General features: G+C 38.1%; 2 protein-coding genes across 5 annotated transcripts in view; both read right to left on the reverse strand.

The window, feature by feature from the left end:
• Positions 1-515, reverse strand: part of SCFD1 (sec1 family domain containing 1) — a 44,061-nt gene extending 43,546 nt beyond the window's left edge. The window contains exon 1 of one of the 2 annotated variants that reach the window (XM_072338186.1): positions 358-513. In XM_072338186.1, the coding sequence (XP_072194287.1) occupies positions 358-388 (31 nt within the window). In that variant the 5' untranslated portion in view covers positions 389-513. Of the gene's footprint in view, positions 1-357 lie in introns of both variants that reach the window. The other variant, XM_072338185.1, reaches the window with a different exon arrangement.
• Positions 516-1,331: 816 nt separating this feature from the next.
• G2E3 (G2/M-phase specific E3 ubiquitin protein ligase) lies at positions 1,332-21,986 on the reverse strand. Of its 3 annotated transcripts, XM_072338904.1 has the most exons (17): positions 21,879-21,935; positions 19,371-19,422; positions 18,572-18,686; positions 17,863-17,960; positions 17,026-17,127; positions 16,384-16,508; positions 14,778-14,943; positions 13,739-13,845; positions 12,330-12,446; positions 10,749-10,870; positions 10,510-10,642; positions 9,737-9,862; positions 8,344-8,654; positions 7,462-7,643; positions 7,100-7,272; positions 6,089-6,288; positions 5,147-5,501 (listed from the first exon to the last, which is right to left on the reverse strand). In XM_072338904.1, exons 3-17 carry the CDS (start codon positions 18,579-18,581, stop codon positions 5,269-5,271), a joined length of 2,205 nt encoding a protein of 734 aa, XP_072195005.1. In that variant the 5' UTR covers positions 18,582-18,686; positions 19,371-19,422; positions 21,879-21,935; the 3' UTR covers positions 5,147-5,268. The 3 variants fall into 3 exon arrangements, with proteins under 3 accessions (XP_072195004.1, XP_072195005.1, XP_072195006.1); XM_072338903.1 differs by lacking the exon at positions 18,572-18,686 and having other exon boundaries at positions 1,332-5,501; positions 21,879-21,986; XM_072338905.1 differs by lacking the exons at positions 9,737-9,862; positions 10,510-10,642; positions 10,749-10,870; positions 18,572-18,686 and having other exon boundaries at positions 21,879-21,986.
• Positions 21,987-23,454: the final 1,468 nt, after the last annotated feature.

The raw sequence follows: 23,454 nt of genomic DNA on the forward strand, positions 1-23,454 counted from the left end.
ATCGCAGCGGCACCTGCGGCCGCGTCCCTGGGCAACTGTGTTCCCTGGGCCCGGCGGGGGACAAGAGAGCCCCGGTCCCGCCACCGTACCCACCGCTGAGGAACACCGCGGCGAGAGGGGTTGGGAGCTGGAGAAAGCCGCCGCCGAGTGACCCAAACCGGCCGAGGATCCCCAGGTGGACCGAGGCGGCCCGGAGACGCCTCCATCTCGCCCGAAGGAGCCGTCAGGGAAAAGGCGGGGAGGAAAGCAGGCTCTCAGAAGAGCCCCCAGCTACACCCTGAGGCCTACCGCGCTCTTTCCCCGCTGCAGGCAGAAAAGCGGCCTCACAGCGCAACAGAAACCATAGGAACCGCTCACCTATCTGCTTCTCCCTGATACCGGCCGCCATCTTGCCTCGCCGTCAGCCCGGCCGCAGCTTCCCGCCCACTGCCGCGCACGCAGCAGAGCGGCGACGTGGCGGCCCGGCACAGCGGCGGGGCGGAGCCGTTTCTTCGGTGTCGTTGCTGGGCGGCGCGCGATGGGCTCCGCGCGGCCAGCGGTCGCGAGCGGCTGCAGGGCTGCGATTTGCACGTCGCTCTCAGCGTTAAACCGAAGTTTTTAGGCAAGGGGAGGCTGCACCTGTTTTTGTCCTACCCGCACGTTGCGTGCACAAACGGCAGCCGGGCAGCTGTGAGGCAATTAGGTCGTCACCTGGGGACGGCAGCCGGCGAAGATAAATTCATCAGCGCTGACTACGTTTGTGCATCTCTCTGCTCTTTGCAGTCTGTTGTAGTTACTATGCTCTCAGCTGTTCTGTGCTTAGAGAAAGCATTGAGGAGGAACAGCCCCGTGCAGCTGAAACTCTGACAAAGGTTTGAGGGTAAATGCGCACCATCTACTAGGGCTGCTCCAAAAGTAATACCTCCCATTTTATTATGTTGGCCTATGATGTCAGAGGTGGCTGCTGAGTTGGCAGAAGCTGAACTTTCCCACCAATATTCCATTCCATTTTGTTGCTATGCAACACAGGGCAGCAGGAGGTCAAAACGGCCTATGGCATGGAAAGGCAAAGAAAGAACTGCAGCCCCTTTTCAACTCTAGCAAAAATGCACAGCTAATGGTGGCGATTATGTCGAAAAATAGTGGTTTGTAGCAGATAATTTGCTCTATCAAACAGTGTTAATTGTGCTCTTTTTATCTGTTGTAGCCTCCACAGAAATCAACAGGAGGCATTACTTTGGGAGCAACCTACTCAGCATACAGAGCAAAAGCTAATGCAACTAGAAGAAAACAGCAACACTTCTAGAACTAAAACCCACCGAACAAAAGAAAAGCAGCAAAGAGTCACATTTAAATTACCACGTTGTATTAACTCTTTATTGCACTTTCAAACATATGCATGACATTTGTCTCCCACAATTGAGTATTTCAACACTGATGCTACATCTGTCACATATAACATTGCTTGAAGCTGCAGCACTTCAGGCACTGATTCTGCAGTTGATCGCGCTGGAGTTTTAAGTTTTTACACAGCTCTAATTAATTGCATGACATTCTAACAACAATAACTTTTAAACAGTTTATGCAAGTACAAAATATGTTTTTTTATTTTAAAAAACAAACAATATTATGACTATTAGTTTTCCATATACACTAAGAAACTTTATTTTTTTAAACAATTACGCTAGATTAAAAAATATATATAAAATTAAAAAAAAAGTAAAACCTGAGTTGTAAAATGCTTTGCTACAGAATAAGAATCAATATAAACTTTAAAAGCATATTTTGTAGCCTCCGGTCTCACGTGAATGAGATTTTGGTGTAATTTTTTAATGCTATTTCTAAAACATGCATGTGGAATATGACAGAATTATCATAGAATTGTGGAATAGAATCATATAATGGCTTGGATTGGAAGGGACTCTAAATACCATCCAGTTCCAACCCCACTGCCAGAGGCAGGGCTGCCACCCTCCAAAACAGGCTGCCCAGGGAAACACCAAACCTGGACTTGAATGCCTCCAGGGATGGAGCATCCACACACCACAACCTGTTCCAGTGACTCACCACTATCTAAGTAAAAAATTTCCTACTGAAATTAATGACTCAAACACTCTGCTCAGCATTTTAGTTTTACCTCCCAAAATTTCGAAACCTTCCAGCTGAGAAATGAACACATTAGTGGAAAAATAAATAAATAAATCAGGGCTTTAGATTTCAAGTAGAAACTGCTATCAATTCCTTCTCATTTTGCAAAGCATTTCTTTCACAAACCTATTTCAAATGCTGACAGTTTGTTCTAATTAAGCATCCTTTGCATAAGTGAAGGCATGGCCCTTGGTCTTCAGATACTAAAATATTTGTGTGGTTTTGAAGTCATATATGCTATATTAAGAGACCATACTAAAAACATGAGTACTAACCTAGAATTGCTTACTAGAAAAAATGATCACCCTAGAAAATAGCTTATTCACACAGATTCCAAAAGGAATTTGGGGGGAAAGGAGGGATGTTTGATGCAGAAATGGAGAAGTTCTTTGGCCAGTCAAACACAAGACAGGTCTGTAGTAGTTCTCCTAAGGCCCTAACAAATCCTACAAGATGAAACTCCTATTAAAACAAAAGAACGTGCAACCACTAATGCATACATGTTTGTTCTTCTGTGACAGTAATACTTAAATTCCCTAATTTCCAATGTGCCACAAGCTAACATTTTTTGTAAAGTAAGGAAATAACTCAATACTATTGGACTTCAGTGACCTACTCTACCAATTAAACTCTGGTGGTCAGTAGAGCGAAAGAAATTGCTCCAGAAGTTTTCAAATAAGATAGACTTTTCTGTGTTTTTGTGGATTAGAAGTCAGCTTGTTCAATGACATAATTTTAATTCGAAGTAAATTTAAGATTGGCATCTATAAATGCATGGTGAAAAAGAGCAGAAAAAAAGAAATTCTTCTCTACAATAGAATTTAGGAATACAATTTGAATAAAACTAGGACTCTATTGAAGTGTCTACAGAGCAAATCTCACCTACAAGGAAGGGAAGACAACCTTAGATATGCACACCAGTATTAGAAAATGACAATAAGAACAAATTATCCACCAGAAAAATGTTTACATGAAATATTAAAGACCAGACCAGTGCATTTTGTGAAAAGGTCAATACTTCCAGTCCAGAAAAATGCCATAAAATTACAGAATATGTTAATTTCTAGATTAGTCAAGGAAAAAGAATACTGCATTGAATACACTCATTTTTAAAGTAAAATACCCTATCTATAGGGGATTAATTGTGTTAAAGAACAGAAAGAACAAACCCAACACAAGCCGTCATTAAGCAAATCAGTTTGCAACAGATTGCCTTATTTGTGCTGGTAACAGATTATTCTGAAACTAAGTAAGAATTTGGTGGCAATTTAGCATTCAGAAATCCAGAAGAAGTGACAAACATGGCATACTTTTGGAGGAAAAAAGAAATCATAAAAGAATGATTAAAAAAACACTTGGAATGTAAATGAACCAAATTATATTCTCCAGGTCATTAGCACCTTCAGGTTTTATATAACTTTATAACACTTATGTTTCAGAACCAGGAAAGCACCAATATGCCTGTGTTATTTTATAATATTCCTTAAATTCAAATGAAAGGATTTTTATAACATTACTTTTAAAATAGCTGAAATAAATGAGAAATGTAATAATACCTGACCTAAGCTTTGGAATACTTTATTTAGACTGTGAAATGCAAAAATAGTGGCATACACTTTATCCAGTGAGTTAAATAGGTCCGCGTAAAAGCCAGAAGAAATGAAGATAGTATAGGAATTTAAGAAAGGTTTAAAAACACCCACATGATGTTAAATGGACTGCGTAACATAAACACCTAGTCTTTAACCTTACAGTACAGCCCCACCATATTTAGTGAAAGCAACTGCCATTTACACAGGTCTTCAGTTGCAGCACACTGCCACATAATTGGCATTCAGTAATTTATTAACGAGAGGAAAACAATGAGGAACCAGAACTTCAAACTGGATTAACTCAGTTTTTTTCTTAAACTACCTGTCCATTTAAGATCAACTGTAAGTGTACTTTCTGGCCAAGACACTGAAAAAGAAAGCAATCCTGCAATACAGACATATCCATCTATATACATATACAGAATGGCCTTTGCTAGGGATGCAGTTTAAATTACCAAACTGACAGTAAAGAAAAATGTAATTCTGAAGAGACCTGCATATGTTAAAAACAAATTTGTACTTTTTTTTCCCTCCAGTTTCATAGTTCTAGCATCACTGTGATAGAGATTTCACTACTTATCATTTATGGCTTAATGTTAATTATACAAATACTGCAGAATTACAACATCTCACACAGTTGCTTAAAATGCATCTAAAAATTGAAAAGGAAGCATTTAAAATAAAAGCTAGAGAAGCATCAGGCACTACTAACAGGCCTGACTATAGACTGCCTGCAATTCAAATAGCTTTAGTGCACATTCATTTGAAAATACTTCCATGGAAGAAAATTCAGTATCTTCTTCTAGTAAGCAATTTTTTTGTATTTAATTTTGAAGGATCATTTATAGTTGCATGTTAAAATCTACTTCAAGCTCCTAATTATATGTATAGTCATAATAGAAATGGCTATCATAAAGCAGCAGGATCAATAAGGGTGCAAATGCCAAAGATTTTGTTCAATAGCAGAAACTCAAGTTCAGCCAGACTTCTTTTCTTGCTCCTTTATTTTGCCTTAATCTTCTCTAAATTATCGCATTTTAAAGCACTGAACACAACAGCCTAAACCTTAACTTTCATAGGTTTAAGAATCAAAGCATAAATGAATCAACATGAAAGCAGTCAACTGAAAATAGTAACACAGAACTGAAACACTCATCAGTTTTACTTGAGACAAAACTTTAACGCTGTAACCTTAAAAAAACACATCTGCTTTGACTGAAAGAAAAGTGTGTAGGAAATTACTAAAATGCTCCAGAGTTCAGTAACATCCCATGTGTGTCTAGAACAAAAATACCCATTCTAAATAAGACTGCTGCTTTGAAAAGCCAATTTCTAACCAAGGAGATGACTGAAAAAACACCACCACCCAAACCAAATGACTTTGCCTGAAAACAGCTTTCCATTTTACAAGATTAGGACTCCTTTCACCATATCTTTGGAGGACAAATGGTAAAAAGCAGAGTATTCCATCAAAACATAAAAGGTACCTTGCCAGCAGACACTCCCACAGAAAACTGGTTTCCAGTGATCGGGTTAGTAGCAAAAATATTTATTCTCTCACGCCTCTTAATGTGTTTCTGATAGTGAATTCCATTTTATTTTTAAAATTCTCATACGTCCTTGTTATTGGGAGTTCTAAGCAATTAAGGAGTCTGTTTCCAATGGGATAATGTACAGGCAGAAATTTAACAGTGGGTTTAGGATCAAAACCAATAGGTGGTATAGAAAAACAACCAGTTGCGAAGAATAGAATATCCTGTAATGTCACTATGGACTCACCACCTAAAAAAAAAAATTAAAAATAAAAAAATAAAAAAAGAATTAGATTATATCGATACTTGTTTTTTGTTTTACCCTTAAATCCCATCCCTCCATGTGCTAGAAGGGAAAAAATGAAATCAGGGAACCTCAGATTAATATACTGGGTGAATGTTCAATACTGTGGCCAAAGAGAAAGACTGTAGCAAAACCAAAACACAACCAAACAAAAACCACCCACGCAAACTAAATACAGAAACACAACTAAGTCTGCTTTCATTAATTCTGAGAAATCTTAGGACAACAGAAGAGTTTTTTGGTTGTCACTGGTTTGTGAGATTAGTTCACAGCTGAGCCACAGAAAGGTGGTTAAATTTTCTTTTATGAACTGATCTCAAGTTTTACTATACGTGGCAAATGGTTTCAGAAATTAGAATCTGTTTGGAAGAGGCGGTGAGGGGGAAGAATTAAGAAGTGACAGTCAACTGAAAACTTTCCTCATCTTACTGCAGTAAACTCTGAAAAATCAATCCCTAAGTTTATCAGGGATTAAATGCTCAGGAATGGGGAATAAAGGCTGGGGCGTAGGGGGAAAGAAAGGGGTTACTCACTCTCCACATCTTGCAAATAACCCGTCCAAAAATCAGCACCTCCAACTTCGTTTACATCTGGTGAGCAATGGATTGTGAAGAGATCACTGAGAGCTTCTGCTGAAAGTTTTTCAGGTTTTTGGCAAAATAAGCTAGAGAAAGCATCTGGATACATTTCCATTTTCTCTAGTAAACCAAGAGTTTTCAAACCTTGCCTAAAACTAAGAGAAGGAGAGGGGAAAATAAAACCAAACAAGCATGCATCAGAAAGCCGGTAAGTAACTAACTGTACTCTTACCATCCTTAAGTTTATTAAAAATACAAACCCTCACATTCAAAATTAGTTTTTCACAGGTCTCAGAAATTCAGATGATTAAAATTTGTCAAAGATAACACTGTAAATCTAGATGTACTTATTCAAAAATTAGCATCCAATGTCTTTTTACTGAACAGATGAGTAATTTAGACCTATCAGGCCAGAGACCAATCAAAAAATAGTCAACAGTTGCAAGTGTTCTCCTCTAGCTGAATTCACATCGGAACATGAATGCAAGCAGCGCTTACACGGTAAGTCAGCCAATTTGTACTTGCACACGTTATCACCACTGTAATGGCATGCAGAGACTCCCTAACTGGAATTTTAAAGAACATTAAAATTCTAAACGTGTTTAAGCACTTCTAAAATTCTAAGTCTCTACATTTGAGTATTTATGAATTACAACTGAGTATACTCTACAGATCTAGCAAACTGTAGCAAAGACCTTTGCACCACAGCTGTCACCCTGTCCTCTTCATTATATTAAAACAAAGGACTGTGACTAAGTAGCAAAACAAACTAGGCTATCAAATATTTGCAACAAAAATTAAACAGATATGTAACTGATTCAGTCCTTCAGGTAAATTAACAAACTAGTGTGTTTCATTCATTTAAATGGAAAATATTCACAGACTTGTGAAATTTAGTTTTAGTAACATACGTTAGTTTCAGTGCGAAAAATAAAGGGAGCTTAAAAATTCACAAACAAAACAAACCTTTCTAAAGGTGAAATAATTCTTTTGATTACATGATGGATCAGTAAGTCATTCACCAGCAAATCCTTATCACCCAAAGCTGTTATGGGTCTTAAACATCCAGCAGCAGCAAGGAAGTCATAGCAGTCATGCACAGTCGACTGTAGGCTGGACAGACTCTCTGAATATTTTATCTGCATCACAAATGAAAGTAAGAATTTGTTTACTTCATGCCCATATATGTATATACACATATTTTTACGAGGGGAGGGGGAGTGAGAACGAACATTTTACTTTAAACTGAAGTCATATTCTATAAGCTCTTCTTCATATCCAAATATAGACTTGTAAGGGAATTCTCCAGTAAGTTTAGATTTATTTACCTTTTTTATTGTCTGCATTACACCAGCATCAGCAACATCATCCAAATTTGGCTTCACATTCTCTGGACCATAGACAAGACAATCAAACAATGTTTTGGAAAAGAAACCAGGAGATGGGCCACCATGAACTAGAGAAACGGCAATCATTTTGCCGGCTTCAAAATACAGGTTCTCTTTTAGAGCTGCAAATGAAACACAATATGCTTTACAATGTATCCCTAAAATAATTTATGATTTTTTTAAATTAAAGACTCAATCTAATTCAGTCTTACTATATAAGTATATGGAGCACTAGAGGTTTATCATCTGCTGTTGCCTGAGATAATAAAAACTACCTCTTTTACTAAAGAGTACCAAGGTTCTTTTACTGCAACTTCTCCAGCTGGCGTCAAGACTGGAGATCTAACTACAATTTCCACTTTGCATCCAATGCACATTTAATTATGAAATGCAAGAACTCAGGGTGGCTTTGGATCTTTAGAGATAAATGTTCTAGAAATTTCAAGGAAACAAAAGTAAGTAACAGGAAGAAGTTCACTTACAGAGAACAAGACCCAAGAAGTGTGAAGTCTATTAACATGCTGTATTTTTCTCCTGACAGTTATCAAGTTAAAATAAGGAAACACTTGGCTTGAAAAGCCAACAGTAGTGAATTGAAACATTTACAATTCCAGCCTCTCCAGCTTTTAGAAATGAAAAGCAAAAAAAACCCAAAAAAACAAAAACAAACAAACAAACAAACACAAAAAAAAAAAACAACCACCCCAACAAAAACTATTTCTATCCTTTCAGGGCTACCATGAATTAACAATCACACAGGCTGGACATTCAGAAACCTTTAAAGTAACACAGTTCTTCATTCTGGAAAAAGCATTTAATTACCTTGAGGGTCAACCAACAAGTTCTTTGCAGAAGAGCCCTCAAACAATGATGAATTCTGAATATGAAGCATTAGTAACTGGAAGAAAAGGTGCTTTGACCCAATAAGAGAATCTGTTTTTATTCTATTTTTGCAGTTTGTGAACTTCACTTCAATGGTGTTTGTAGGTCTGAAGTTACGCTGTCTAAATCCTTTTAAAGCGCTCTTCCAGATATTTTCTGTATTGATGTTAAGCCTTGTAGTTTTTGTAGTAATTTGTTGCGTTAACTCCTTCAGTATATTAGAAGCTTCCTCTCTTTTCATTCTTAAATGCCTACAAAAAAATTGCATATGTTTCCAGATCAAATCTCTGATTCCTGAAGAACAAGTTTTACAGGCAGCAACCTAAAGTCTTTTAAAGAAGAAAACCCTCTAAACATTTCATCACATTTAGGTACTGTCAAATTATACCAATAAAACATCTGGAGTAGATTCTTAAAATTTTAACTCTGGAGTGGCAAATTACTTTAAGCTATGACTAAGAGCTAGGGAAAAAAAAAAAGGTAGAAATGACTACCTTGGCATAACGCAACTGGTTTTCTGATTTCAGTTACAACAATGAGGCATCAAACAACTCTCATATTATTATTTTATGTTTGAACAATGCAGAACAAGTGAGAAATTGAAGAGCGTACCATGTTTGTGTTAGAGTTAGAATACCGTGAACTATTAGCTAATATACATCTTTGTCACTATGATCAAAAATGCATTTGGGTAGAGGAGGAAAAAAATGTTTCAATTCCCATATTACTGCACAAGCTATATTTTAAACTGACACCAAAACTACTTAAATGTGCACTCTCCACTGGAAGTAACTGGTTCTTTCATGAAAATTTGTGGCACATACAGGTAGAACTCACATGTACAAGCAATTTTGTATCATTGAACTGAATATTCTCTGTTAAAACATGTTACCTTACCTCTGATTTTAACAAAATGACAAGCTACCCTTACGGTGTAAATGCAAAAACACTAAAAATTCAGGATGTTTAATTTTATGGAAGCAATTAGAATTCTTTTTACTCCTTAAGTCTTTTCACAAATGGCTTGTCACGCTTCCTTAAGAGCAAATATATATTTTCAAGTTTTGATCACCTTGCTATCTTGCCTAAAAAAACACAGTAGGTTAAGATTCTTCCTTATCTGTCATCTAGCATTTGAAAACAGCAGAGGGCATTATGAAGTCTTCAGTGTACTCACTCCATCATTTCAGTGACTATAAACAAACATACACCCACATACACTTAACCACTATACATACATAGAAACACACGCAAGCACACCATGTTTTGCAGGAAATATGTATAAAGTCATGTGCTAGATTGCTTTTTGATGTACAAAAAAAGAAGAAAATACTTTTTCCTTAGGGAGTAGTTCCTGTTTGACATCAGTGGAGATAAAGACATTGCCACTCTATTGGATGTTGGAAGTTCTAGGAGTGAGCAGGGTGACAAGTTGTTCTGGCACATTATCTTTGGTGATCTATAAGCAAAAAAATACTTTCAGAGCTACAACCAAAGAATACATCATCACTTCTTACTTGAAGGCAGCAATATACTTTTCCCATTGTTTTACTACCAAAAACTCATTTGTTGTCTCAGTCAAATGAAGTCCACCAGTGCCTGAGTAACAATTTTACAAAGAAGAATTCAGTGTTTTATTATGAGGCGGTTTTAAGTTCAGTTTTAAGTTGCATCCTACATAAGAGATGGAAGTCCTGATTCTACAGTCTTTGGAAATTTTTATTACTGCAGAAGAAAACAAGATTTATAAACGATGTCAGTGAACTAGATTTCCAGCACACTTAACACTGTAAGATACCAGTAAAGAACCTTAGCTTTAACTTTTGCCATTTGTACATACAAAGTGACCTCTAAATTTTAAAGATTCCTTTTATAAACGTTTAATTTAGTCAAACTAAGAATTGATTTACATGCCATCCAACATGAATTACTGTAGAAAACTTACAGAGTTCATAGCTTACTCAGAAAACTGCAGTCACAAAACTTTGTGTTCAAACTTGAGTACTTTGCATATTAGTATATAAAGTCTCTCCTACAAAATAAGCCATAACCTCCTTATGTTTAAATACTATTTTATGTTACAATCTTTGCTATAAGATTACACACTGGAGAAGACAGTTGCGTTGAGATCCAGGTGACTGCCGCGGGAGCTTTGGAGATGGTTCTTCCAGCAAACAAGTTGTGCCATCCATCTTTTCTGAGGGAGCCAAAGAACGCGTTTTCCGTTTCCTATATTTCCCTGCATGGTGAAATATATCAAGTTAATCAGTTTGCTAGCTGTAAAACATGTGCATGTATTATTAAAAATTACTATTAGCAAGTCGCCATCACATTTATAACATTACCTTTTGCAAAGATGCTTCTGCATTCCATACACTCCCAGTTTTGCTCCCATGATTTTATGGATGAACAGGCCAAGTGAGTTCCACGGGAACCACAAGACTGACAACGCTTTATTTCCCACTTACTAAAATTAAAAACTTATTTTAGAATTATACGGAAGAATGAGACTGATGAAGGAACATTCAACAGGAAAATTCAACAGTAAATGTAATCGAGGCCGTAAATTCAGAAGGCATAATCCAGCAATCTGGTAAGACTAAACCATAAAGGGGAACTTCTTCAGACAACATGTACTTAGTTCCTAGATGCAAAGAAAAACAGTTATCCATGTTCTAGCTTCACGTATTAAGTGCCTATGAGTGGATGTGCTCCCCAGCGCTGCCTTGAAAGTCAATAGCTTGCTGCCATTATTTTGTCCTCAAGCTGACAGTCAGCATTCTCTGAGGACCCAAAGTTTAACTTTCCAAAATGTTGAGTTCTATATCTGTTGAGTAAATTATCTGATTATTTTTACACATTCTGTAACACTCTTCATTATTGACAGTATTTAAGTATCTGCTAGAATTATGTCTAGATTTATTCACATTTGCTTGAACATACTATAATGGAACAACATGACTAATACTAGTTCAAACACTGGAGGCCAAAAGGTACAACTCTTGAGGACTATATAAGGTATATGTACATTTCAGAACAAGAATGAACCAAGCGAAGCTTGACCAAATCTTCACTAAGTAAACTTAAAACACCTATGGGGAAAAAATCTGCCACAAAATAACATCTTCAAAGTAGAAGCACTGCCTGACATTTGAGTATACCCATCCCAATGAGAACATACATGTTACACAAGGCAATTAAAAAGAACACAGAAAATGAACTTAATCAAAAGTTAAGCAAGTGGTAGAACCAAATAATGCCTTTCACAGTATCACTCAGGCCTCCATAAGCTATTATCAGTATTCTAGCCATCTGCATGCAAAGGGATAGCACATAGCCTTTCTTTCAGGCTATAAAGTTTAGAACCATCCCCTGTCCGTAAAAGGAGAAGCAGAATCACCAGCAGAAAGATTTATCTGTTCACAACCCCATTTGTAAAATATCAGCTAATTAAATGAGTCAAATGCCTGGTTGTCACTTGAGAAATAGATTTTATAGGTAGATCTTATTTTGGTTAATTTTCACCTAGTTAATACTTTAATAAGTTTCTTGTAAAGGCATTAAGTTATTAGATGCAGTTAGTAAATTAAGCCGTGAATAAAAGATGTAACATTCAGCTTAGGCGCATGCTATTCCATTTTTGTAAATATACAGATTCTACTATAGCTTCTTTATGAAATGAGAATAGGGATAACTGATAATAGATAGGACTGGCTTTTATAAGCTGATGAAACCTGAGAAAACTGGTATTTAAACATTGCTATTACCAAGAAGAAAATAAACTTTATATATAAATAGTGTTGACTTGAAATTAAAACCCAATGCTGAAAATACTACAGCTTCTTTGTTTTTTGTTTTTTGTTTTTTTTTAAAATTTTTAAATAAGAAGTCCATCCCAAATTATCTTCCTGCAAAAACTACCATACCTATCAGGTTTGTTATAGTCTCTTCCATTCCTGCAGAGACATCTTCTAACGTCACAGTGTTGATAACACTGCAGTAGGTCTTGATAAGCGTTGTCTTCAAGTTCCCAAGATGCATCCCTAAAACAAGGCAGAGAGTCTGTTATTACAACTTTGTTTCTGATTATTAAAGTGCGTTATTTCATCTTTTGGAAAATGTGTATGTAATAACCATGTGAAATGTTCCAATTAGGTAACATTTTAGGCAACAACTAAACAAGTAGAGAAGGCAAAATAAAAAGTCTAGGATGAAAGAGAATTAATTGATGTCATTCAAGATACTAACTACATACCTACAAAAGAGCCCCTAAGTCCATAAGTGTTCACTTGATTTGTATTACTGCTACCACCTCACTATCTAGCCCAGACAACCTGACACCACATACACTTTTTTTTCCTGTTCAATTTCCTTTACCACTTCTTTGGATTCTTACAGCAGAAACACACTACTGCAATTATTCAATATCCAGGGAAATCCTGAAGTAGGAATAACAAAAATACTATTGTAAATACAAAGTGACAGACTGTTCCAGTGAAATGTTTCTTTGACTGAAGTGCTTCTTTATTTTTGTATGACCCTGGCGTGTATTTGCTCTGTTTTGTATTACTCTGCTTTCTCACAGCAGACAGAGGTACTTGTTCTGGCAATTTACTCAACATGCTGTTAAGAAAAACAAGTCACTATTTTCCAAGCCATGAAGACACATTTCATCACGTATTCTGACTCTTTGTTCTCTCTGACTCTTTGTCCTCTCCAAAACCTGGAGCTTGTTTCAGAGAATTAACAGTAGTCTCAAAAAAGATGCTAGTAGTTAAAGAATAATTCTTTCAATAAAGAAAAATTCTGATTATTTTTATATTGTCTTATTTGGGGTCCCAGCAAATGGTAGAAACTTGTGAAAAAGCAGCCCAGAATTTTAGAAGCAGTTTTTATACTAAACATACCCTCAGCAGTCCCTGAGAAGAAATTGCTAAGAAATCGATGGACTATATCACTGTTTGGTCAACAACTCAGATTAAGAACTTTGATAACAAATAAATTTTCTTATCTGTCTCCACATTAATGTCAAATGATCATATTTAAGAATTGTTTTAATCTTTTAGGTAGGTCCTCTAGTTTAATCACAACATTAAAAATGACTCTCCAGAGCTTCCTGCTCAATGTTTAACTAATCAAGCTTTTGATAATTTTGCTGCATAACTAAAAGGAAATGTGCTACTTCTTACCAAAACAATTCTACCATGGAAGGTAGACCTGAAGTTTCACTGATACAACTCTACAGAACAGCAATAAAAAAAAAAAAATAATTAAAGTTTCTACTACTTGTGAAATAAGCTTGCATAAAGCAGTGATTATTTACCAAGTTACTTACTTCTCTGGAATGTGTATGCCCATTCTCAACATTTCTTTCTGAAATTTGTCCTTGTTATTACATACTGCGCACCTAAAGAAAAATATCCCAGCACTCAAAGCTTGATACTGTGATGGGAGAAAAAAAAAACAAGAAACAGAAAACCAAATTAATTATTGATTATATTGTCATTCAGAGATTGGTAATGTGTTGTCTTGATATCTCAACCATATTTCTTACATCATTAATCCATGGACAGCATCCTAACACAGATTTTAGCTCTGATTACAGTCATGATGTCATTTAACCTTGAAGCAAATGCTATTTCATCTTCCTTTAAAGGACAAATGTGCAACTCTGGTGGCCTTTTATGATGGAACAACAGCACTGGTAGACAAAGGAAGGGCAATTGATGTCAAAGACCTTACATAAGTCCAGGTACAGGACACAACCCTACACTGCACTTTATCTCTAAATTGGAAAGGAATGAATTTGAAGGGACAACTACTCAATGCATGAACAAAAAAATTAAAAAAAAAAAATCATTAGGACTGTCACAGCCCGTGGGTTGTAGTCAACAGCTCTATGTCCAGGTGGAAATCAGCAATGAGTAATGCTTCCCAGGTCAGTCTTGGAACCTGTCCTCAACATCTTTATCAATGACCTAGGCAGTGATTCAGTAGGCTTGCTGATGATAGTAAGCTAAATAGTGCAGTTAATAGAACAGAAGGGATGCCATCCAATGCAACTTGGACAAACTTGAAAAGGAGGCTCACAAGAACCTCATGATGTTCAACATGGTCAAGTACAAGGTATCCAGGATTGCCCCATCCTGATATGTATATAGATTACTAGAAAATTCCTTGAGGGCAGCCCTTCACAGAAGGACTTGGAGTTGAGTCCTGCTGGACCAAAAGCTGGACATGAGCCAGCAACGTGTGCTTGCACACTATCCCCAAATAATTTTACATGATTTTAAGCAGCTGCTTGATTATTTTCAAAAAATCAGACTGTGACTTCCATGGATGCAAAGGAAAAAGAACATAAGAACCTGTGTTACCTGCAAGCATTCTCGATGAAACCAAGTATTTTTACAACAAGGACTTCTCAACACACTGTACAGTGGAAGATGTTCAACCAAATCCAGGCATATTGTACACTGCGAAGGTTCTCTAGACTCATTATCCGAAAATATTTGAACTGGTTTATGTTCCCAACAGTACGATCTACAAATGATAACAAAAGGTCCCCTCAAAAAAATATTTTAAGAACTTTCTTCATAAAAATAGAAGATAACAAAATGAAATTCCTATCACACCTGTTATTCACAAATAAATACACTGTTAGACAAGATGAAAGGCAAAGATAAATTGTTTAAGGCATCAAGGCGATAGAGCAACAGAATGGAAGAAACACATTGCCAACTTATACCTGCTATAATATGAAGATGCCATATTCCTGTCTGTCAATATTTCATTTGGTCCAAATATCATTTTTGTTGACATCAATGCATGATGTACAGGAAACAAGCAGGAGAAGTTGGAAGCCAAGGTGCAATCAGAAAACTATGACCTACTTACTACATCAAAACGGTGGGACAAAAATCTCACAACTGGGGCACAAGCTTTTCAGAAGAGACAGGCAAGGCACGAAGGGCAGAGGAGTTGCCCCCTATGTTAAGAAATAGATTGTGAAGAGATGCCTCTAAAAAACAACCACAACAAAGTTGAGAGCTTGTGGGTTAAGTTTTTGGACCAAAACAATAAAAGACATCTGATGGATAGAGAATACTAAAGGCCACCTGATCAAGGAGAGCCTGTTGATTTGGCATCCCTGCTTCAGCTTCAAGAAGCATCGCATTCACACGCTCTCATTCTGATGAGATCTCAACCACTCAGATGTCTGCTGGGAAAGCAACAAGGTAGGCTGCAGGCAATCCAGGAGACTCCTGGCGTCTGCCAAGGACAAATTCTCAGAACAGATAGGTAGTGGACAGACCAACCAGCAGGGAAATGTTACCAGACCTGGTACTGGCCAGTGCAGAGGGGCTCATTAAGGAGGTTAAGATAGGAGGCAGTCCAGGACATAGTAACATTGCCCTGGTTGAATTTGTGATCTAGAGGAATTTGGGCCAGGCAAAGAGCAGAATCAGGACCATGAACTTCAGTAGAGCATGAAAACATAAACACACAAGCTGTTGCAAAGATAATAGTAAAAGAGCATAGAACCTAACTTGAACATTTGACTCTAAATTAATTTCTTCTGCAATCAAATCGCAAATAAGTGGACTTACAAGTTTTGTTTGGAAACACAATGGAATGGCTTCTAACATACAAACAGTACAAACCAAGGGAAGGAATGAGAGGAAATTGCTATTTCCACACACAGGAGGCAAACAAAAAAAAAAAAACAAAACTAAAAATACACCCCAACCATTTTACTTCTTTAATAGTGCTGAAAGTTTACTTGATATATACTTTTCATGTACTGTACTTGCTTGCTTTTCATGTCAAGATTTTTTTAATTTCCTCAGATAATTAACATAATTTGCAGTTCATACAGACTATTCAAAGGTGGCAAATGAAAAAACAAAGGATCTCTAGCCTAAAAAGAACTGAGAAAAACAACAACAAAACCCCAAGCCAACACAAAATCCCCAAACTTACCTGAAGTCTTCCATGAACTGAAAAACACATTCCTTTTGTAGCCCACAAGGAAAATGGTAACTTCGCTTACATTTGGGAGCCACACACCCAATTGAAGCACCCTTTTTCCTGCAGATATTACACATCTGGGAAGGATATGTTTTAGAAATAAAAACATTAAATATCTGAAGCACAATAACTATTTTCTTATGTGTTACACATATTTCAAAGACAAGTCACATACTTATTAAATATAATTAGGTTTTGTTTTGTATGTATGTTGATTGTAACCTGCAAGCTGAAATGCAAATTATTCTATTTGTAGTTAATTTAGTTGCATCTATAGAATTACAGCAGATGAGTCTGAGACTCTGTATAATGTGATAAGAGATTATATGAAATGCTTTGCTCTCATTAGTTCATCTAAAATACACAGGAAATAAAAATATTAGCAAATTATACAAGATTTACAATCTCTTTGGCTCCCAAGAACCTAATACCCTTGATACTGAAATGTAAAATTCAGATGCTGGAATGGATTCAGGACATTGCTTGTTGGCAAAAATAAACCCCACAGATGATACTACATATATGTATAATGAAACACTACTCTTTCTTCCCTTTGTCACAGGTTACAGGTTATAAAGAACAGATCATTCTTACCAGTCTTGCAGCTCTGTTGACTTCTTTCCTAATATCTTCAACCAAGAACCCATCTACACCTTCATCTTCTTCCCCTCTCTGCCAAATGCCACTTGACATCAACTACAAAAACAAATTAATTATTAAAACCACTCATCTACGTAAAGACTTGAAATTATCTACACAGTATTGTCAAGAAGAAAAGACAAATTTAGTCAAAGCTCACACATAAACATTTGTCAGAGTAGAATAGCCTCTTTCTGGCCCCCAGTTCACTGCTATTTGTATGCCACAACTAACTCATATTACCAAGTAATATCTATGCTTTATATTATATACATCCGACCTGAAACAACAGGGAACAGTAGCCAGTAATACGAAAATAAAGTACTGATACTATGTAAATGTTTATGCCATCCTGCAAAGCCCAAGACGGAGTCTTATTTTCCATCCCAAAACACAGGGCCTACTTGGATAACTGTCAAGTAGATTCATCAAGCAAATTTTCAGAAGAAATTAAATTAGTTCAGTTACTGTGAATGACAATTTTGTTGGAAAGATAATTAAGCACAGTAGGAAGTATTTGTGCTGAAATAATACGTGAAGTATTATATAAGTGAATATATAGGTACAGTCTGTTCTCTTTCTCTTAAGATATAACTATTTTGCTATGACAGGTTGGGAGAATATACTAAGTAATTCATTGCAGTGTAGCAGTTGGCAGGTACAAGCATTCAGGGCTACAATACTAACAGTTAAAGTTTGTCAACAAACTGTTTAGCCAAGTTGTAGCTATTTAATACTTGTTGTACTTCCTATTCTTCAGCTAAAATAATAATACTACCACTACATACTTACCAAACAGTAATTATGAAGAGTGAGATTATATTCTACATAGGTCCTTTTTTCCCCATACTTTTCAGGGCAGTTATCTGTCCATCCACAGAGAACACAAGCTAAAACACAGAATCATGTTTAGGATCAGCGAGTCCTGGAATCAACATCAATCAGTTATAAAGCAGCAACTTATCGCTTTTAATCACATGCATCCTCAGGTAGCTTATAAGATAAAGGACAGTAGGTACGTAATGGGAAACTCAGAAATGGCAAATTGTGACCAAGGGGTGGTCAGAGAGGGGAAGAAGGCCTGGCTGCACAAAGGGTTAAACTGGCTGGAAGCAAGAATGCCAGAGACAGAATGACTCCTTGCTAAAGAAGTAGTTTCCCTTGGTGATAGGAAACACTCAAGGCACTGTCTGGTAGCATTTGCATTCCAAAATTACTAAGAGGCCACCCCTGGGCAGCAGAACTGAGGGGATGAACACACAGCTAAGGCAACTGATGCTGAAGTAAGTGTAAAGAGTAAGAAGGCATCTTTGCAGGGCTATTTACAATGGTAGGGATCTGTCCACTGCATAATTCATTACATTTGATTTCTATACTTCAAACATTTATTTGTCTCAAGTCATCCAGTAACAATTATCTATTAATATCTCTGTCTCAGAGAAATACTGAATTCAACTGTAAACAAAGAAGTAATGAAGTCTACTATTTATTCCTTCCTTACTTCCTAGCATGAAAATACTCCACTGGTTCCACCTGCCCGCTGATTTGGGAGAAGGCTATCGCCAAAGCAAACTCAGAAGATTTTGCTCACAACCAAAATGTTCTTCCCTGAATACCTGCAGAAGATTATTAAGCAGACAGCAATGTGCAAGTCTGTGAAATATATGACATCTAATTTTTTTAGTACAATACACAAAGATGCCACCACATTAGAATTCATGAAGACTTCTTTGTATTTCTATGTGATAATCTTCATGAAGAGAGTTAACAATATCCAGACTGCCAAGTTATAAGCAATACTTCAAAAACATATTAGTTTCAAAACATTTAAAAACTTGAGACATCAGTGTCAACCAAAGCCTTGAGGATTTCCCCATCTCTGAAGTTCCAAGCTCATCAGAATACTTGAGCATGAATAGGCAGGGAGTATCTTCCCTTCAACACTCAACAGATACATAAAATAGATTTTCAGTACACTAATATTAGGACCAATCACAGTAGTGAGAAGAAAAGAGATGCTGCTTCAGAGTAATAAAGTATCCTGGATGACACATCTCAAACGGCTGGATGAGATTTGGCACCCAAATTCCCAAGGTTATTTTCTCAATACATCTGCAGAAAAGGCTTCAAATATTCCAATTATAGCAAAGAAATCCAAGGAGGTTAATAAGTTATTTCTTTTTCATTCCAAGGCAAGTGGTTCCCAACACAACTTGATTACACAAAACACACCTGCTCTTTTAGACAAAATAAAGCAATTTATAATTGATGCTCTATATGCAGACTAAAGCCTTACTTACGTGGGCTTTGAATGTCAAAATTATTCTCACTCATTCTACTGAGTTCTTCAAGCTGTTTATCATGAAAGAGAAATGAAGAGTTAAATACGTCTAATGCATCAAGAATTAACATGATGTACCACTGCTACAGTTTATTAAAAAAAATAAAATAATAATAATCCCAAAGCTCAGTAAAGTTCTTAAAATGAAAACAAGAACAAAAGAACCAGTATTAGGATTCAGCTGTTATAGTGAGAGATGGACACTGAAAAAGAAGGATGCAGAATAAATACACCCATATCACTGGAATCTGTGTTGGTTATTTTCTCAAAATACCAGCAAAGTATTTTCTCTTTAGAAAGTAACTAGCTGCTGAATTGGAATTTTATACACAGACATAAATGTACACTCATAGTTATTTTCAACATCAACAATAATGAAGTAATGAGGAGTTCTCCAAGGAGAACTAAGGCAGTGGCAATGACTCCTGCTCAAATAGAGACAGCATTGACACAAGAAATTTAGGAGAAAAAAAAACTGGTGAAGGATAGCAACTATCCTTTGGATAATGAATGTAGTTCTTCACTGTTCCCTGACTTTATTGACTTTCTTGACTGTTCACTGACTTTATTCAAAGAAATCTTGATCAAACACTAAAAAAAAGTAATGCAAGGAATCCAAAACAGACAGCTATGCAGGGGAGTCGGCACAGGGCAGAACTACATGTTTCACATTTTGAAGCAGAGTATTCCATTTGGAAATACTGACCTGATCTAACCTGCGTTTCTTCCAAAGCATAACATACTCCTAAAAACCAGATCTGCAGGAAACATTAACACAGACAGGTAGGGAGCTGGCCTAGCCTTCCCCGAGTTCCACACTTCCTGGACTACATGGAGGTGAGTGGCTCATGAAGAAAGTAAAGGTAACGTGTTTCTTCAAGGTAGTCAAAAGAATATTGCTCTTCCTCTAGTGCAAAGCTGAAGGCTTACACAACTTGTAAACACACTGATTGCCTTTTCTCAGTAGCTGGGGAATGCTTTGTGTGAGATTTGCAAGGCAATCGAGGCAGGACAGTTGCCCCCAGGCCCACACTTGACCTCACAGGAGGGTGCACAACCTCCTGAATCTGTGCCAAGGGAACAAGGAGGCAGCTGATAAAGTCCACCTGCAATCTGGAAGTCTGATAGGCTCTGAGCTATCAGAGCTTTGTTATTTATAGTTTTGTTTGAACAGCCCTTATACAAACTTTCACAAATACAGTACTGCAGCCACGTGGTTGAAGTTGCAGGTTAAGACGTGGTATCAAGCAGCAAGAAAAAAATAATGGATAGCAGAAGTCTTGGGTTTGACTTCTGGTCTATGCCACTGCCATTAAACATGAACAAAATACTTCTGCAGGAGGTAGTCTAAAACGAAAATAAACATCATTGTAATCAACATAGGTTATGGCAAGTGGCAATTATATAAAAAAAAATAAAGACACTGGATTAGGGTCCGAGTGAAAAGAAAACGCAGCTTATGCATTTTCCCTGTTCTCAGCTTACTGCCAGTTCTCACAGTTCAGAACCTACGACAGGGTAATGCAGCCAACAAACCCTCCACATAAAGCCACACAAGACCGGTTTTACACCTTTCGTATTGCACAGAGCCATCCGAAGAGGAGAAAGCAGGTTTGGCTGGAAACAAGCGCAACTCCTTCCCCCCTCCCCTTTGTGCTGGTTCCAGCAAAACCAACCAACAGTGCTGCTATCCCTCTCCACATCTCTCGCACTCCTACAGGGAACCGAACCCCGCAGTTCTGATTGCAAGTCAAAGGAGATGTAAAGTCGGAATAAAAAGGGCTGACACGTGGCTTTCCCAGGGAATAAAGCGATCTCGTATTAGTCTATCTGCAGGACAGGAACACATTGTCTCCCATTGTTTACAAGAATGAAAATGTAAATAAAACATTTGTTCTGCCAAAGAGGGCTTCCGAACGACAGTAGTTCTGTTAAGGTACAGAACTTAACGGTTCTACAGAATGTCACGTTTTTAATTTTATTTATTTATTTTTTTAAGTTAATGGAAGAGAGGGAAACAAACAAGCACAACTCCGTGAGGGTGGATTTCAGGTACCCAATTAGTACGGAGTACGAACAAAGCTGCAAGGAACCCCCCCAGGTACCCTCGGCCTGCGCTCTTTGCATTTATACACGACAGAGCTCGCGGTTCGTATCACAGCACAGACCCACCACACATCAAAGAAATATAACTCTGCATCTCACGGGAACTCATCCCCGGCCCCAACACGCCTCTCCGGGCTTCGGACAGCTGAAGGCACGACGGGCAGCGCGGCGCTGGGCCAGGCTTAGCCGCACCGCTTCGCTCGCGGGGAAGTGAGGGGCTCCGGCTCTACGGGCGGCGCGTTTTAAATCGCCCTAACGCCCCTCACCCTGCTCTCACCGCGCCTCTTTACCCCCGGCAGCATCGTGAGGCCGGCGGTAGCGAGGCGAAGGCTTCGGCCTGCCAAAGAAAGATGTTACTTACCCCGAAAGCAGCGCGGCCGACAGCGAGACCCGGCGGCGGCCGCCCGCTGGAACCGCCCGCGGTAACTGACGGACAATTCAAACCACAACATCCGCTGACGTACCGGAAGTCGGGATCCCGCCCCTCGCCCCGCCCACCATCCGTTCCGGCGGCTCTCGGACGCGTTCGGCGGGAGGAGACTCGAGATGGCGGAAGGCGGCGCTCGGTTGGGGCTGCCCGAGGAGGGCTGGCGGCGGCCGACCCCTGTCTCGAGGAGAGTTTGCAGCGGGCATCCTGTACCTGATGGAAAGCTTGCATAGACATAATTATATTTGTGATGGCAAAATGGAATTTTTCAAATAAAGTTTTGTATTTAATTTTTACATGAGTTCTTTGTTTGAATGCTGCCGTCGTGGAACAGACTCACGCACTGTTGACAGCAGTGAACACATCAACTGTTAGCACATGCAGTAATAGAAGCAGTGACTACAGGTGGTGCATACATGCACACTGCAGCTGCACAAATGTGAACAATAGACGTGGCCTGGTCCTATTCTTAAACAGTGGCTAATTAGACTTAAAGCAGCTAGCAGATGGCCCACCTCATCCCACCATCCAAAATGGTCTCCCCAAATTCATATTCTCCCTGGTAACTTACTGTCAAACCTGGAGTCTCTGCAGGCTTCAGTCCTAAGCTCTCCCCACTCACCAGGTCCCCTATCCTCTTTGCCAGCTTTCCTGGCTTGAAGTTTGCTAGCCATGCACACAAATAAAGGACTTACTCAAGGAGGTGGGCTGGGAGTAGAGCTTAATAACTGAGAGGCTGAAGTGACTGGGTAGAGAACTTGGCAAGATGGCTGCTATGTGATAAATCAATTATTTTTAACAAATTATGTCAGTTTTCCTAAATACTGAGCATGGTGGGTATCCTGTTGTATCCGTACATCCTCCTGCTGTATGAGAAGTCCAGAACAAATTCCATCCTTCCCTGTAAATTTGAACATACTGTAATTCTTCCTGTACTCTCTCTGGCATCTTGACTATTCTAACACTTAAAAGGAAGTGAGGAAGTGGCATATTGCCAGTGGGAATGGTGAGCTTTTATTTTGTCTTTTGCGAGTCAGGAGTTAAACCCCAGCTTCCCACACTCAGGATAAACATCCTAATTAGTGATCTACTGCGTGAAGAAAGGAAGTTGTTATGTTACCCACGTATTTTGTAATAAATACATCCATTTCCTTTGCTGTATGCTGATAACCTTCAAATACTAAATATTCAATTTTGAGTCAGCTGACATGTTCTGTTTATTTATTTATTTTTTGTTAGGTACTCCTATCCAGAATTCTTCCTTCTAAATAAGGAATAGACATTTAAATGTGGGTTCCTCCCCCCCCCCCACACACACACTTTTATTTTCTATTCTTTTTTTGTTGGTATTTTCAAACGATGGAGCTGCAAACATTTTTCTATACTGATGTAAACGTCTGAAAAATAAACTCTAATTATTTGAATTATGGTGGCTGTCTAGAACTCCAGCCCTTGTATGGAGGTGCACAGACATGGCATAGCTTGTTAAGTTTTTAGAGTCTAACTGTGA

Source organism: Excalfactoria chinensis, chromosome 5 (assembly GCF_039878825.1).
Source record: "Excalfactoria chinensis isolate bCotChi1 chromosome 5, bCotChi1.hap2, whole genome shotgun sequence".
Taxonomy (NCBI): Eukaryota; Metazoa; Chordata; class Aves; order Galliformes; family Phasianidae; genus Excalfactoria; species Excalfactoria chinensis.